Source organism: Pomacea canaliculata, linkage group LG2 (genome assembly GCF_003073045.1).
Source record: "Pomacea canaliculata isolate SZHN2017 linkage group LG2, ASM307304v1, whole genome shotgun sequence".
Lineage (NCBI taxonomy): Eukaryota > Metazoa > Mollusca > Gastropoda > Architaenioglossa > Ampullariidae > Pomacea > Pomacea canaliculata.
Genome location: NC_037591.1, coordinates 42,494,026 through 42,509,212, shown reverse-complemented (window position 1 = coordinate 42,509,212; position 15,187 = coordinate 42,494,026). Strand labels below are relative to the sequence as shown.

The window sequence follows — 15,187 nt, the reverse complement described above, 5'->3', positions numbered from 1 at the left end:
ATAGTGTAATACTAAATACACCGAAGTGAAGTAAGATCACGCAAATGTTAGTTGGTTGGCTTCAGTACCGTCTCTCAGGGTAAATAATCCAAGAAAAATCAGCAGAGTGGGCTCAGCACGTGTGGACATCGAGAGGTGTCATGACATTCTGCAGGATGACAGTAGGTCCACGAGTGATGTAAGCTGGGGAGCAAACAAAAGAGCATGGCTATAATACACGCAGGTTAGGGAAGCCATTTTTTTAAGAATACCCAGTTCTAGGCAGAAGAAAGCATGAGGGTGTGCTACAGAAAAACAACAACAGAACTATTACCGTAGTTAAACCTAACGGCCTCCCAGAGCTCTCCAGACTGTAAGGTGTCTTCGGACTAGTATCCCCTGGCTGGTCACTGCCGTAAGCGGACTGTCCACACAAGGAGTGTTTAATGGTCAGTGCTAGACAGCAAATAATCCCGACAACCCATTACAGGCGGCGGCAAGACTGGACAGCTCTCATCACCGCACTGGGCCAGGGTGAGATTAAATGTTTAGTTGGATTTGTAATTTTCAATTTGATTAAATGTCTACATTAGATTAAATGTTAAAATTAAATTAAAACCAAGCAAAGGTCAAAGCCGACAACACAGACGTTAGGGTGGTAGGTGGATGTGTTTATGTTGTAAGCCCTCAGCCAGAATACAAGCTCGGACATGTGTTAAACATTGCATTTGTGTACAAGCGTGGCGTCACGATTTTGAACTACACATGGTAATGTTTGTAGGCATGTATCTCGAGAACGGAATGGGATATTGTATTCAAGCTTAATGAAGTAGCATCTTGCACTGTGCTTTATCCAGAAATTAAAAATATTGCACCCCACTAGACCTTTACAGCCCCTTAGAAACTCAAACTTTTGGAATTACGGGATAAACACCCAAAAAATGTTCCGTTCTCGAGAAACAAGCCTACAAACACCACCATACGGAAAAAGATGTCAAGTCAAAACTGAGAAGTTTTAAAATCCAAATTCATGTAATAATGTAAAATTTACATAACGTAAATAATATTGTAACATAAACATAACGTAGATAATAATTCCAATCATAATAATTATTGTAAAATAATGAAAAGAATAATGCAACAACGCTATTTCTGGAACCTATATATAGCAGCAAAACTCTTATAAAAGGCTCGTGAATAATGTTATTGTTCCACAGATTCTGTTGCTTTCGATGGTGTTTTCACTCTGTCCGACATCGGACTGAGTAGCAAACAGTTACTGTCGTGGTCCTGAAAGTCGTCAAACCGCTCGCATTGTCATCCTGCGACGGGTACTCACCATGCGACACCCTGGGATCAATATCCAAGTATAAACTCGGAGAGACTCATGAGTAATTGTGTCTGAGTAATCGTCAATAAATATTCATACCACTTTTCCACGAGGCTTCCCAGACGAATTTGCATGTCATTCAAAGTACCGGGCATATCATATCATTGAATGTTTGCTAGCCTGAAGTCATCTGTACACACGTGCACCATTATCAAAAGCTTCCTCTTTAACCAAAAACATAAATTTACATAAATTAGTGTGATCATTAGATCTTGCATAAGTAACAAGTTATTTTCGTGCGCCTAAAACTTCTATGTCTCTTTTTAAAAAAATCTAGATAAAGTTTTATAATTTATAAAATTAAAAAATACAAATTAATTGCACATCTTTATCACAAAGAAATCTAGAAATCGCGAAAAAAATTAATCGTTTCCTGTCTAAATCGGGGACCCAAATGTTCATTACATATTATTCAGAACTCGTCATCTTGATAGAAAAATACAAACCACAAATGCAGTCTGCACATTTACTTGCTTACATGTGTTAAAAGTATATTTATTAATCATGTTGTGAAGTTTAAACAGTAGCCACCAAATACAAATACTTGCAAGCTATAATGTCCAGTGGTCAACATTTACTAAATTACCGTCGTCCTTAATAGTTCGATGGCTAACTGATCGTGCTAATTAATCTCCGATATTATAAGACGAACTAACCCCAGTATCACTGAGTGGAATATAGTTATTAAAAAAGGAAAGAATGGAAACTAAAGATTGAGATAAATACAGCCTGTAGCTAAGTCACAACAGCCAAGTCCACTGACGCAAGGGGCGTCAGACCAAGTACGTGGAAGGAAGCAAAGATCTCGTGTGATATAGTGTAGACACTATACATCTACACTATATCGGGGAAGCAGGCATGTTATACAAAGCCTATTGTTATACAAAGCCCATTTTCTCGTTGTCTAGATCCGTCCGTGTATCAACCCGCACAAAATTACCCATGCGCCTCCCCTACACACACACAGACAGACACTAAAACCATAAGCGCTCTCTTTCTTTTATTTTCTTATTACATCTTTTCTTCTTCATGTCTATTTTCTTTCTTGGCTACCTTGCTTAACAAGACTTCAGAAAATGTATCATTTCTATCCATATACATCCTTCATCTTGAAGACTTATTCACTTCGTTAACAGAATATGTCCTTAAAACTTTCTTGTACAACTTACATGATTATTAAAATATACAAGACCCGATGTTTATACAAACGGTTGGTAAAAGATGGAGTCTAAAGAAACCAACAAGAACATGACAAGGCAGTTTCTCATCCGACTAACAGCCCCTCAAGAGAGTTTGAGCTTCGTCATCATAAGCACCTGACAGGTTAGTTTGCATGATGTTGGAAGGTACAGGACGCCGAGCAGTGCTGTAACAGCTGCATTGCAAGGCACTAAAAGCGCTGATCAAACTTGCCTAAATGACAGTTATGTTTGTTGTTTTGCTAAAATGATAGCTACATCAAGCGCCAGAATGAAATAAGGCACATATCAAAGATACAAGGAGAACACGACAGAGATAGCGAGGTCAGAAGTCATATAGATAGGCCACAAGAAACAGAGACATGAAGTCTCTGACACTGTCACAAAACGCAAAGAGGTTTTTTTCTGGGCCAAAAACACAGACAGCTGAGTCAGAAGATACACAGAGAAGTGTCTAAGCCACAGGAAACGCGCATATAGTTTTTTTTTTTAAAAAGATATATCCAGGTCACTTGAAGCCAAGAACTAGATACGTCCCAAGAGACAAAAAGGTAGCCATGTCACAAGACAGATTAAATCACGAGATGCATGAACTTGTATGTATGACAAAAGACAACTACGTGCCTAGAAAGACATCTCGGTCACAGAGATGATCAGGAGGGAGACGAGGCTGCCGGAAAAGCCTCGCTTTCTTTTCGTGCGCAAGAAGAGCGCGAACACTGAAGCAGAGAGGCCATGTGACAAGTGTAGCAACGCTCTGAGAGATTTGTGAACATAGTCATGTTCACTTTCATCGTCTCCTTCCTACTCCACACACACACACTTATACCCACCAACCCACACACATACATTTATACCCACCAACCCACACACACACACTCATACACACCCACATTTACATTCACACACATTCAATGTTTATGACTCTCACGCTCTATTACCAAAAAACAAAAAATGAAAGGAAATAAAAGAGCACTCCGTCACAGGAAAAAGAGATTCTGTGTACAGTTCCTGCCTTCCTTGAAGTATGCAAACTAATCTGTGGGTGCATCAACTGCCATTGACACATTTCATAACGAAGGTCACCAAAGCAAAGGCCAATCTTTGCACATGCCGCACCTGATGCCCGAAGCTTCTTCAAAGACACAACGGATGTCTCTCTGTACACAAAAGTTGACAACATTTCTAAGGCAGACTGTTGTCAGCAGTAATACACAGTTCTTGTCTGCCAGTCCCCGACTTCAGCAGATTCTCAAGGTTCAGATTCAAGTTTTCTTGAAGAAGCTCCATGGTTGCGGCTGCAGCGCGGGAGAAAGGGGGAATGGTCAGATTCTCTACCCCTTTCGCCCACAACATGGCCTCGCTGGTGACGTTTACGATGATCACGTGACCCGCAAGTCTAGTGACCAATCAGGAGGTTTGCAGTCATACGTCGCCAACACGCGACTGGCGTGACCGCTGTGACCCGTGCTGCCCTCTGCTCCTTTACAGTCAGATGCGGCCGCTTCTGCAAAGTGTCAGAATTAGTCAAACATCGTGTTATCGCCCTTGTGCAAGTTATCGCTGCATTGCTGCCTAAATGAAGGAATTGAGAGAAGCGACTATTTGCAAACATATCATGTAATTAAAGAGACGAAATAGTAATATGGAATATGCGACATTTTCCAACTCACACATTTGAGGCTTTTACTTTTCAAAATGACTTGTTTTTAAATAAGGTGTTAGTATAGGCGATAAGTAAGCACGCTTGGAGATGTGTGCATGAGTTGGCAGATGGGGGTTGGTGAGTGGCTGTGTGGGTGATATAAACTAGTTGTATCGCTCCACCCCTTTCGAAACAAGGACAGGGTAAGTGGTAAAAATTCGCTTAACATAATGAAAATAAATGAAGTATTTAGAAGTGAGTTGACCGCTAAGGCTACGTGTATTTCTGAAAGTCTGTCACACTGGCGCGTTCCAGAGTGAGACAGATGGCCCTGTAAACGGCGCCACCATCCTGCACAGCGCCGCAGATTTTTTTCCTTCCATTTTTTTTAAAAGCCAGTGGCATCAGAGGTGAAACAAGGATGCGGTCAATAGGGTGAGCGGCAGATTGATGTTTGTTGTATCTACGTCATCCATAACATTTGGGTTACAATCCGTGAAATGGAAGCCTGATTAAACCGGCTGTTTGCGCAGTGAAAAGGGTATTCTACCAGTCCAACACGACGCCATTCGCCCACAAAAGGTGCAAAGTTCACACATGTAGGTTTCTCTATCCACACATTCGTGCACCCACTCTTTAAAACCACCCACCCAACCACCACCACTATTCCCCAAAAAATTATTTTTCTCTCGCTTTCGCCATAGGATGCTGGCTGTCAAGTGTACAGTTTGTGGGCCTCATAAGCGCAGCTTTTGTTGTACGTTCCAGAGAATGAGAGATCTGATCCATGAGCAGACTAAGTTGTATAGCTGACTTAATAAAGGGTGAACAGCAGTTCATTTTAAAGATGTCTATACAGTCTCACCAGCTAATAGCTAATAAATTAAATATAGTGAATAGATTTCACTATGGTGAAATGAATTAAGGAGCGAGGAGGAAACCTCCAACTGCCTACGAACAGGTGACACGTCTAGAGAAGTCCTTCAACAGCGTGCGAACAGGTGCTACATATATAAGTAAGAATACCTAAGGAGGAAATTAAAGCCGAGGACACTGCCATCCTCAATATATTGGTCACAAGAGTACGCTCTAAGAAAAAGAAAAGACAGGCCGCTTAGGTATGGCGCTCATAGTTACCTGCTCCTACAGCCAGCGAGTCGGCGCCGGCCCCTGCCGGTGACATCAAAACATGGGGGCTTTGATCAAGCGGCGTGTAGGGATTTTCCAGCATTTTTAGCACTCGCCTCACTTCCATGAAGTCTCCCCTTTCTGCGGCGTCGATGGCGCTTTGAGTGATGTAATTTCTCAACACGATTCTGTACAGATAAGAGAACTGATGTGAACACCAAAATGCAAAGCTGCAGGAAAGCCCATTGGATTTTAAAAACAAAAAAGTTTCCCATGTAACAAGTAATATAAAATAAGTAAAATTTGGTCACAAAACATCTGTTCTGTGACATTTAACTCAACATTAGGAGCATAAGAATTTTGTTGACATCGCTAGCTGTCTGTGTTGTGTGTGTGCGCGCGCGTCTGTGAGCGTGAGCGAGTAAGATTCTAGGATGGGAAAGATGGCATGCATCCATAAAACGTCACAGAAGGCCCGTCCCCAAACAAGAGCCTCTGTTCCGATTTTTGATAACCTCTCCTCACAACCAGTAAAAAAGGGAGACAAAATTGCTGTTTTCGACCAGCAAGAGTGTTTACTTTCAGCCCAAACGATCTAATATCTTAGTTTTTTTCATTTTCCTCATGCCAGATGAAGTGTCCATTTTGGCCATGTAAGCATTTCCATCGTTTTGCATACACCGATAGCTTTGTATAAGAAAAAATTTAAAAACACTCATTTTTGTAAAGGTGGACCAAAGCTGATCAAGCAACAAAAGTGAACCTGGGATTGTTGGCGTTCATGACTTTGACCCGCTCTTCAACAGCAGATTCCAACGGTGTCTCACAGAGCCCATCTGTCTCCATTAGAAGCCTGGCGGTATATTTTTCTAACCATTCTTTCCACTTCTGCTCGTCCTCGCTCTTCTTGACCTCTTGCGTCACACCCTAATATAAACAAACATGGAAATGTGCATCAGTGGAAATATCACCGGCATGTACAGTATTTGTTTTGTTTTGTTTTGTTTTGTTTTGTTTTGGAGGGGAAGAATGTAGTTGCGGGATCACATCTGAATTCAAATCTGAACAAAAACAAAGTTTAGCTAGCGATGAAGTTTCCTAACTAGCATTCTGTGCTTAATCGTCCTAATTAAAAAGAGTACGCAAAATAAAGAGCAATGAAATATTGTAGATGAGTGATAACCTAGAGAACATAGGGGAGATAAAGTGAAAAGCATGAAGAGAAGTCTTTGGGATATATACTGTCTGGGGCCCTCTATGTTTCTTTCACTCACACACGCACGTATGCATATACACACAAAACACACAGCGAGAGAGAGACATACACAAAGACACTGAGAATAGTGTGGTTTGACAAAGCAGTCTTTGCAAAACGAATCTTTCAGCCAAACACAGGATTTTTCGTGAACAAGAGCATCGATTATTTACCGAGACATCCCCATGTCTCTCCTAAAATACACACCTTCCATCATTTGACAATGAGCGCTAGCGGTGAAGCAAAACAACAACACAACACAGCCAGTGAAGCGCAGTTCAAATGGATGTTATTGATCTTCTCAGACTTCACCAGAAAGGGAGGGTTTGACGACAAAACAGAAATGTTCAGTTTCCGCGGTAGCAGTTATACTCGTATTATAATAACACCATTGCTATTATTATCGTCACCAACACCGCGACCATCACCAGAAACAATCTCAGTAATCGTTAATTATTAATCATATAAGAATGTCACACACGGCACGCACGCACATACGTGTACACACCTTCCACTAAAATGCATGTGTATACACACTTCACAAAACTGTTCCTGTTAATCTTCAAAACGAGTCTAAAAGCTGTTCACTGACTACTGGCGCAATATATGTATTTCCAATCTGCAGGTAAATGGAACAAAAACTCATTACTGGCACTTGACGCTACATTGAGACTGTGTAGATAAGGTCACTGTGGAAATGATGCTATCCTGACCCTAGATCCTAGTTGTGGTCTTAGTGACACCTTGAGAATGACCTGGAAGACACTCACCTCTAGTTCCCCCAGTTTTTCTATGCGTTCCAGTTCTGCCTGTAGGGCGCCAAAGCCTCGGCCAAGGACTGCCAGTAGGGATGGATTGGTCTGCATGAGGACAAACAAAGTCTGTAGCTGCCTGCAACACATCAAGTAACTGGCACTACAAGACACGCCGGTTCTAAACTTTGCCTATTTCAGTCATCTCAAGGAAGAGCTAAAAGAGCTTCTCTGACTGGCACATTCCAGTACACTAATAACACATTTCAATAGTCAAAGAGCAGGGTCCCAAAACCTAAGAGCAGTTTACTGTCTAGGGTATTCCACATGGAAGCCTCCTCCTTCTGCCACCTTTCACCATACTCAATAAATGAGGAACCTATATACAGTGCGGGCAAAGAGTTTTCCAATCACAGACCAGCCCAGTCTGGAATTGTGACCTGCTATGAAGTCAAACACATTAAGCATAAAGTTGCAGCATCTCTCATGAAACTCGTCTGAAGAATACCATCTGCATCTTACTTGGGATCCATCCTGGGTCTGAAGGACTTTTTCAGTTCTTCCACAGTGCTGCACTGAGTCAGCAGATAGGTGAGCACTTCCTCCTGACGTTCCTTAAATGAAGTGGTTCCTGGCAAAGGCAGATGACTAAGGCAGCGAAAGCTATTTGTGAAGTCAGCGCCTGTCTCTTTCATAGTCATTAGGAGTTCTTCCACAAGTTTTCTGACAACACACACATTTATATAAATATAACAAACATAATGTCTCAACAGTGGTATGTGCTAGACAGCTAGAGTAATGACAAATGAGAAGAAGTGGAGGTATGCAGGGTTCCAATCTGTGAGTAAAAATGCATGTTTGAATGTGGGTTAAGTCATTGTGCACAGTTAGTCCAAATATTCTAGCAATATCTGCAAGTTTCATATGATCAGTACAAGAAGTACAAGAGTAGAACGTAAAGCAATGGATGAAGGTATATAGGTACTATAAACAGTGTAACATGAGTCATTACAGGATAGTTAACGTGACAGACAATATTATAAAATGAGTTAACGATAGTATTCCAGGGATAGTACTTAGTGAATATATGTTTTCAGAGAACGGTGAATAAAAAATGTTGAATTTCTGAATAAAAAATGAACGTCATGACAAATATTTCAGCATCTAAGCAGATGAAAAAGGTCACTAAACATCTAAGAACATCACAAGGGCTACTACAAATTGAAATGTAACACTTACATGTCTTCTGGTAGCTCCTTTCTCAAAAGACCCAACTGAAAATATAAAAAAAACAAACTGTTATGGCATATCTTGAGAACAAAGTAGCAAAACCATTAAAATATTTCAAATTTCATTATCTAGAACCATATTAAAAGAAAAAAAAAAACACTGAGTTTCTACAATGCAAAATTCAGTATTCGTTCAAGGAACGCAACCCCTACACCTGCAGCAAAAGTGACTGAAGTTTCTTACCTTTGTACATCTTCTGCCATGTCTGACATGGTAGTGGGAATTAACTGAGTGTAAAATGTGTTTATGGAAGTAAGGTTGGTCAAATTAGAGGTTATTGTATAATACATGAATTATATTCTGTATATGTATATATTATTGCTAGTACGAGCAATTTTGAATTGTTCATGGGGATCAATAAATTTGTATTGTAAGCAGACATCTAAGCAGGACAAATATGCTCAGAGACAGACATGGTACCAATTTCTACGACATTCTCCGGACTCGACAACAAAATCATTATCTAGAAATGTAAAGCTGTTGAATAATAATGTATTATTTGCAGAAGTAATGCTTTAACTCTGATCAAGCCACTAAAAATATTTTAAAAATTATTATCAAGATTTAAGGCAAACCATTTTGTAAAATTATCTGAAGCAAAGAGTATATATGCAGCATCACATTGGGTTAATTTTCCTGAAAAATAAAATTTTATATCTCTTTTAGCATTCTCCTCTATATCCTGAAAGTACATTTGCACATTCTGAGCAATGTGAAGATGTTTCAGCTTTCTATAATGTTTATAATACAGTTTACCTATATGGTAATATTCAGCTCCTCCATACAACAGCTTGTCTTGTACATTTTGCATGTTGTTACATTTCACACACACTGTCTGAATGTAAACCCATCCACATGTGCCCCTTAACTGCTACATACTTCCTCGCTTACCTTCCGTCTCATCTTGTTGATATAGTGTTCTCTTAAACTCCTCATCAAAGATTTCCAGCTCAGGCTTTGTGCGCGACAAGGGTACACAATCCTGAATGGCCTCCGCAAGTTTCAAACAATTCCACTTACATATTTCCGGCTGGTTCTTATATGAGTAGCGACCGCCATCATCTGACAAAAATCCACACTATAAGCTATATCATTAATGCATGATCACAAACTGATATGCCTGATTGTTTTTGCCTAAAACATATTTGAATCATTTCTATTAGTGATAACAGCAGAAATGCTGATAGGTAGTGTGCTGATGAAAATTAATCGTAAATGTAACTGCATAAAACTTTCATTACACCGCAGTAATACTTTTTCTTTCAAAATAATTTTTCATGTGATTTATTTTTTTTCAAAACAAATTATAAGATAAGAATATAGGCTGGAAAGTGAAGCAACATACAACACAAACCTGATGCATTGCAGATAAAATCAGGATCATATCTGTCCATGAAGCCAAATGGTCCATAGTCAATGGTAACCCCTACAATACTCATATTGTCTGTGTTCAGCACGCTGGAATGTTTAAAACAGCGCTTTACTTGACACAAGAATAAAACCCAACACCTCATTGCTGCACCATAAGGTAGCTTTAGCAACAAATGCAAAACAATCTGCAAAAAAAAAAAACAAAAAAAAAAAAACAGCTGTCTATGTGTCATATGTATGTGAATACTTACCCATGACAAAATCCAACACACTGCCATTCGGCAGCCAGACGAGCAGTTCGCCTCAACACTTCTTGAAACATTTCAATGTACATTTCTTGCTTGTCATCGATGTTCTGATGTCGTTGCCATATCTGATGCAATCATAATGATCAAGCAGCACTTTTAGAAATGTATCCTACAATTAAGATCTCCTATATTATCCAAGTTCATACTTTCCATAAAAATTATTCTTGTGTTATCAGCAACACCATCAACATCAATGCTTGATTCACTATGACATTATGCCCATAACAAACATTATATTAATCATTTTTACATCACAGCTTGTGACTGGTATGAGGACTTTACTGTGAACAGCAAATGGCTATGTGAACATGTTGTTCACAGCAGGTACAAGCAAGATCAGTATCATTACACTGTCTAAATACCTGTGGATAGAATGTAGAAACAGTATAGTTAAGCAGCTGTTTCAAAATGTCAGTGCGCCCAACACTGGGACCTTGCCTTCCAGTCTCTTCATCTACAGGCTTAAAGATCTCAAAAGAGCCAAACCTGAGAATAATTTGTAAGAATAACAATTTGAAGCATACTTTTCATTGTTCTTATAGAAGATCAGAAAATTTTTAATTCACTAGTCATGTAATCTACTACATATAATAGATTTAAATGCAACTATTTACATGTAATAGATATGATTTTTTTTAAGCAATCTGGAAAAGTGAGCCTATTACCTATTTAAAAATCTCACTTTCCTGTCCATTTACCAGCCACTCTTCTTTCTGAAACTTATCTGACTATTAAAATCTTTTTACAAACTTTTTTCAATCAATACAACTTTTTGTGCTTTTGGAACATAATCTGTCCAAAACAGGAAATGTATAGCTGCCCAAGAGAGAAAAGAACTACCTAAGGAAAGTCTCTGCTATTCTGAGTACAACAGAACAGCGCTCTTCTTTAGGGTGCCCATCATAAAAAATGTCTCTGATGACCACAGAGTCTGAGGTCACACATGAGCCTGCTCTGGTTGTAGGAATTCCAAGATGATGCATTGCCTGATACAAAATTACAAAATAAAATTACAAACTGAAAGCTATCCATAAAAATTTCAAGAGACAAAATCAACAGAATTATATAAAATAGAGACATTTATTTATGAATGAATTTTGAATATCTGATACCCAAAGCAGTTTACCTTTCCTTGTTTGCATCATATATAATTATTTTTTTTATAACTTTCAAGTATTTCCTATTCCTAAATTTAAAGGTAAAAACAGTTCTAAAATGTACATTAATTTAGACATATGTGAGCAATAAATGAATTCAAAGTCTCAGTTAAAACCTTCATCAATATGCTCTCATTCATTCCATAAATAATATGTATATTCTTTACCTTTCGCTTGAATCCACAGCTTAATACTTATTCTTTTTTTCTCATTTCTAAATATCAAAGAAGATTTCCATTATTTTACTACTGATTCGGTCACTGGTCATTTTGCCCAGGACTATATCCCTCAGTCAAATCATCCAATTTATGTCCACATCATTCCAAGACCACATTGTCCCAATGCTAAAAGTCAAATTGTTTCAGCCCCAAAAGATGAATCAATCACTGATGACACAAGTAGCTATTAGCATCAAATATTACCATACACTGCTTGAACACTGACAGCCACCTATTTCAAACAGTCATGTGAAGATTTAACCCTCACCCAACCTTCTGCATGTTGGATTTATATAATGCATTTCTCAACTGCAGAGTAGACACAATATGCAAAAAAGTCAAAATACAAATTCAAATGACAACAAAATCTTTAATTAAAAAAAATTGTTTAATGAGAAAATTGGAAGATGTGTTCTCTGCAAGCATATACTGCCAAATTAAATGGTGGTTGAACTTATTCCAATGGCACTGTTTAAAATAGGCAGTTAAGCTTACAGTGTTCAAACGACCTATGAATCTGTTGATAATAACTTGTGTCTTCGGTGACTGATTCGTCTTTTGAGGTCTGGGATGATTCAGATTACAGTGTTGGGACAATGTGGTCTTACTTGACATGAAATGGACATAGCCAGCCCCACTGATTCTCACCTCACTGCAAAGAAATTCCCGAATAGTGCTCCGTAAAACTTTGCGACCATCTGCTGTACGAGAGAAGGGAGTAAAGCCAGCTCCTTTTAACTGAATTTCCCAACGTTGCCCTGCTTTGTTGACAATTTCACCAAGATACCTTTGTAAAAAAAAAAAAAGATAAAATCTTATTTCCTAACAAGCAAATATTAATGTTGTAGTTCTACATAACCTTTCTTGCTCAAATTTTACTCCGAGCCAGCAATTGTGGGGTTAAGTGACGCAAAATCTTATTTCAAGGAAATTAACAATGTCACCACATTACCAAACAATCAATGTGACAACAAAGATATACACATGAAGATATTTATCCGTAAATTCCTATTCAGTTGTACAGATTTTAGCATGATAAAGGTTAAAACTGAAAGTGGCAATGAAGCTCACATTGCTGCCCCATCTCCCAGCTGTCCAGCAAAGACACCAAACTGGTGACCACAGTAACAGTGAGCAGCTGGCTGACTGCCTGGTAACAGCTTATTTCCAGAGAAGTATTCAGCAATGTCACTCCGTTCAGTCTCTGAAGGGACAACATCAAGCAGCTGAAGTGCTGGCAGGGAACATGCTACCAGTTCTGGGTTCTTCACTGGGGTTGGTTGCACCTGTGGAATGCAGGATGGGTGTATTTACATTATTTGGCCTGTTAGGCTTACAGTGCTCATAAGGTAAATTGTAAAAAATTTAGCTTTTGTATGCTATTGTTTTAGTAAGTTAATATATTGTATATTTATCGGCATTAATAGCGTGCTTTATTAGTGTGAATTATACAGGATAAATGTTTGGTATCACAAATAAAAATAATTTAAATGTGAGAATTTCACTTAAATAATTTATTCATTTCTGTATTACGGAAAAATGGCAAACCATGTACTGATACAGACGATAAGTGAGAATGTTTATGGACAGATTAACCTTCTTCTCCCTCACATACATATATATAATTTTTTTTTTTTAAACAGGACACTTAAACTATGCCCTTCCAAAACAACCTTTGAAAAACATGCTCCTGAAACTTGTCGAACGCGAATTTCTTCGTTAGGATCAACAGGTAGGTCTCTGAGTGCCTTGTTGTCGAAATTCAGCGTTTCTAAGGTTGCCATTTTCGGAAAGTGAAGAAAACCATTGGAAGGCAAATTCTGCGAACTCTTCCTAACCGAGGGACTTGAGGTGATAGCAGCATGCGAGAAGCGACCTCGACAATGACTATGCAAATCCACTACTGCACATGTAATCAAGATTCGAGCTTTCTTGTACATTCAAAAATAAAGCAGAAGTTAAATTTCTGAACCTTCTATAACTCTAACCGGAAATTAATCGCAAAAACAAATCCTCGTGTACAAGGTTGTATACAATGTGTTGATTTATCTGCTGCTGTTTACGAGCGACCAGCGCGTTAGAGGAAACAAGGGACACTACTCTGTGCGATGTTTGTGGAAGGGAGGTTATGGGCCCTGGTAGCATGTGGGGCAAAGAGGGGGAATTTCTTTAATAAGTTTTTTTTCTCTTTAGATGTAAAATTCATTATCTAATTACAGAATGCATTCTATAAACGTGTCACATGCAGCGAGAGAGAGAATGAGAGACATGCAGTGGGTATTTTTTCTACTGATACTTTTATAGTAATCGATAATGCATTTATTTTGGATCACTCAGGGAGGAGATGAGGTCCAGGCTGATGTACACAGTGAATGAAAAAGGCCAGAGGAATCAGCCCGCAGGTAATTCCGTATGTCAGTCAACAGCGTTACGTGGTGCCTCAACCTCCCACAGACTGGCTGCAAAAGGACCGGAACCAGTTCCAAACGGTGCCAGAGCGACTGACTGTCACAAGAAGGGCGACATTGTCAAGAGTATCGAACACAGCCGACAGATCCAATAAACAGACTTAGTCCCTGTCGCAAGTCGATAATAAATCATTCACCACTCGTAGCACCGGCGTTTTGGTCAAATGGTTGACTTGAATGGCTTAAAGACAGTACTGCGATTAGCAAAATGGTTCATGAATTGGAGCATCACAACGTTTTTGAGTACTTTGAACAGTAAAGGACTTGTAGAAACAGGACGATTGTTTGTAAGTTCATCAGGGTTGAGGCTGGTTTTTGTTGTTGTTGTTGTTGTTGTTGTTGTTGTTGTTGTTGTTGTTGTTGTTGTTGTTGTTGTTGTTGTTGTAAGAAGTAGGATGACGACAACGAGAGTCCAGCACAAGTCAACATTAAGTGGTTGTTGATGATGCGAGTGATAGCTAGAATCATTTTGTCATGCCACAACAGGTGGGTCGGAATCGGGTGGGAGAGAGGTGTCATCAGCCATGATCAAGCCCGTCCTCATTGCCTTTGAGGTCCTGTGATCACAAGCTGTCAAACTATACCTTCAAATACTTTCAAACTCTGCTCGAACAGAAAAAGGAAAGTTGCACCTGGTGCCAGGTAACACCACTGGCAGTTTCACAAAAAATCTCATTGAAGTCTGCGAAGCACATAAATAGAATCAAATGAATCTTCATTACGGTGAAATAATCTCGACATCGCAATACAAAATCGTCTTCCACATATGACAGTGAGTACTACAGACATAAACAGCATTATTGGAAATATATTGGAACCCTCTTAATTACTTTTGTCCAAGTGTTTAATCTTTTTACTTTCTAGTAGTCCACGACACTCGATATAACGCCAATTTGATATCTAGCGGTTAACGCATTGCACCAAGAATCAGAAATTAATACAGCTCTTATCCATTTACATTTTTTTAAGTTATTGGAGTTTGAAGTTTCATGCGGATTTTTAAAGACCCTTTATGTGCTGTGGAGGT

General features: G+C 39.0%; 1 protein-coding gene and 1 long non-coding RNA gene across 2 annotated transcripts in view; one reads left to right on the top strand and one right to left on the bottom strand.

Annotated features, from left to right (window-relative positions):
• LOC112557938 overlaps positions 1-15,187 on the top strand; it is a 177,145-nt gene that overhangs the window by 74,570 nt on the left and 87,388 nt on the right. The window lies entirely within an intron of this gene.
• Positions 2,355-13,799, bottom strand: LOC112557914 (selenoprotein O-like). Its single transcript, XM_025228053.1, is given in 15 exon segments — positions 2,355-4,075; positions 5,351-5,529; positions 6,105-6,268; positions 7,367-7,487; positions 7,871-8,071; positions 8,588-8,622; positions 9,530-9,556; positions 9,558-9,700; positions 9,993-10,096; positions 10,261-10,382; positions 10,680-10,803; positions 11,158-11,303; positions 12,341-12,479; positions 12,764-12,978; positions 13,366-13,799. Coding segments are annotated over 15 exon segments (2,112 nt in total). The 5' UTR covers positions 13,633-13,799; the 3' UTR covers positions 2,355-3,950.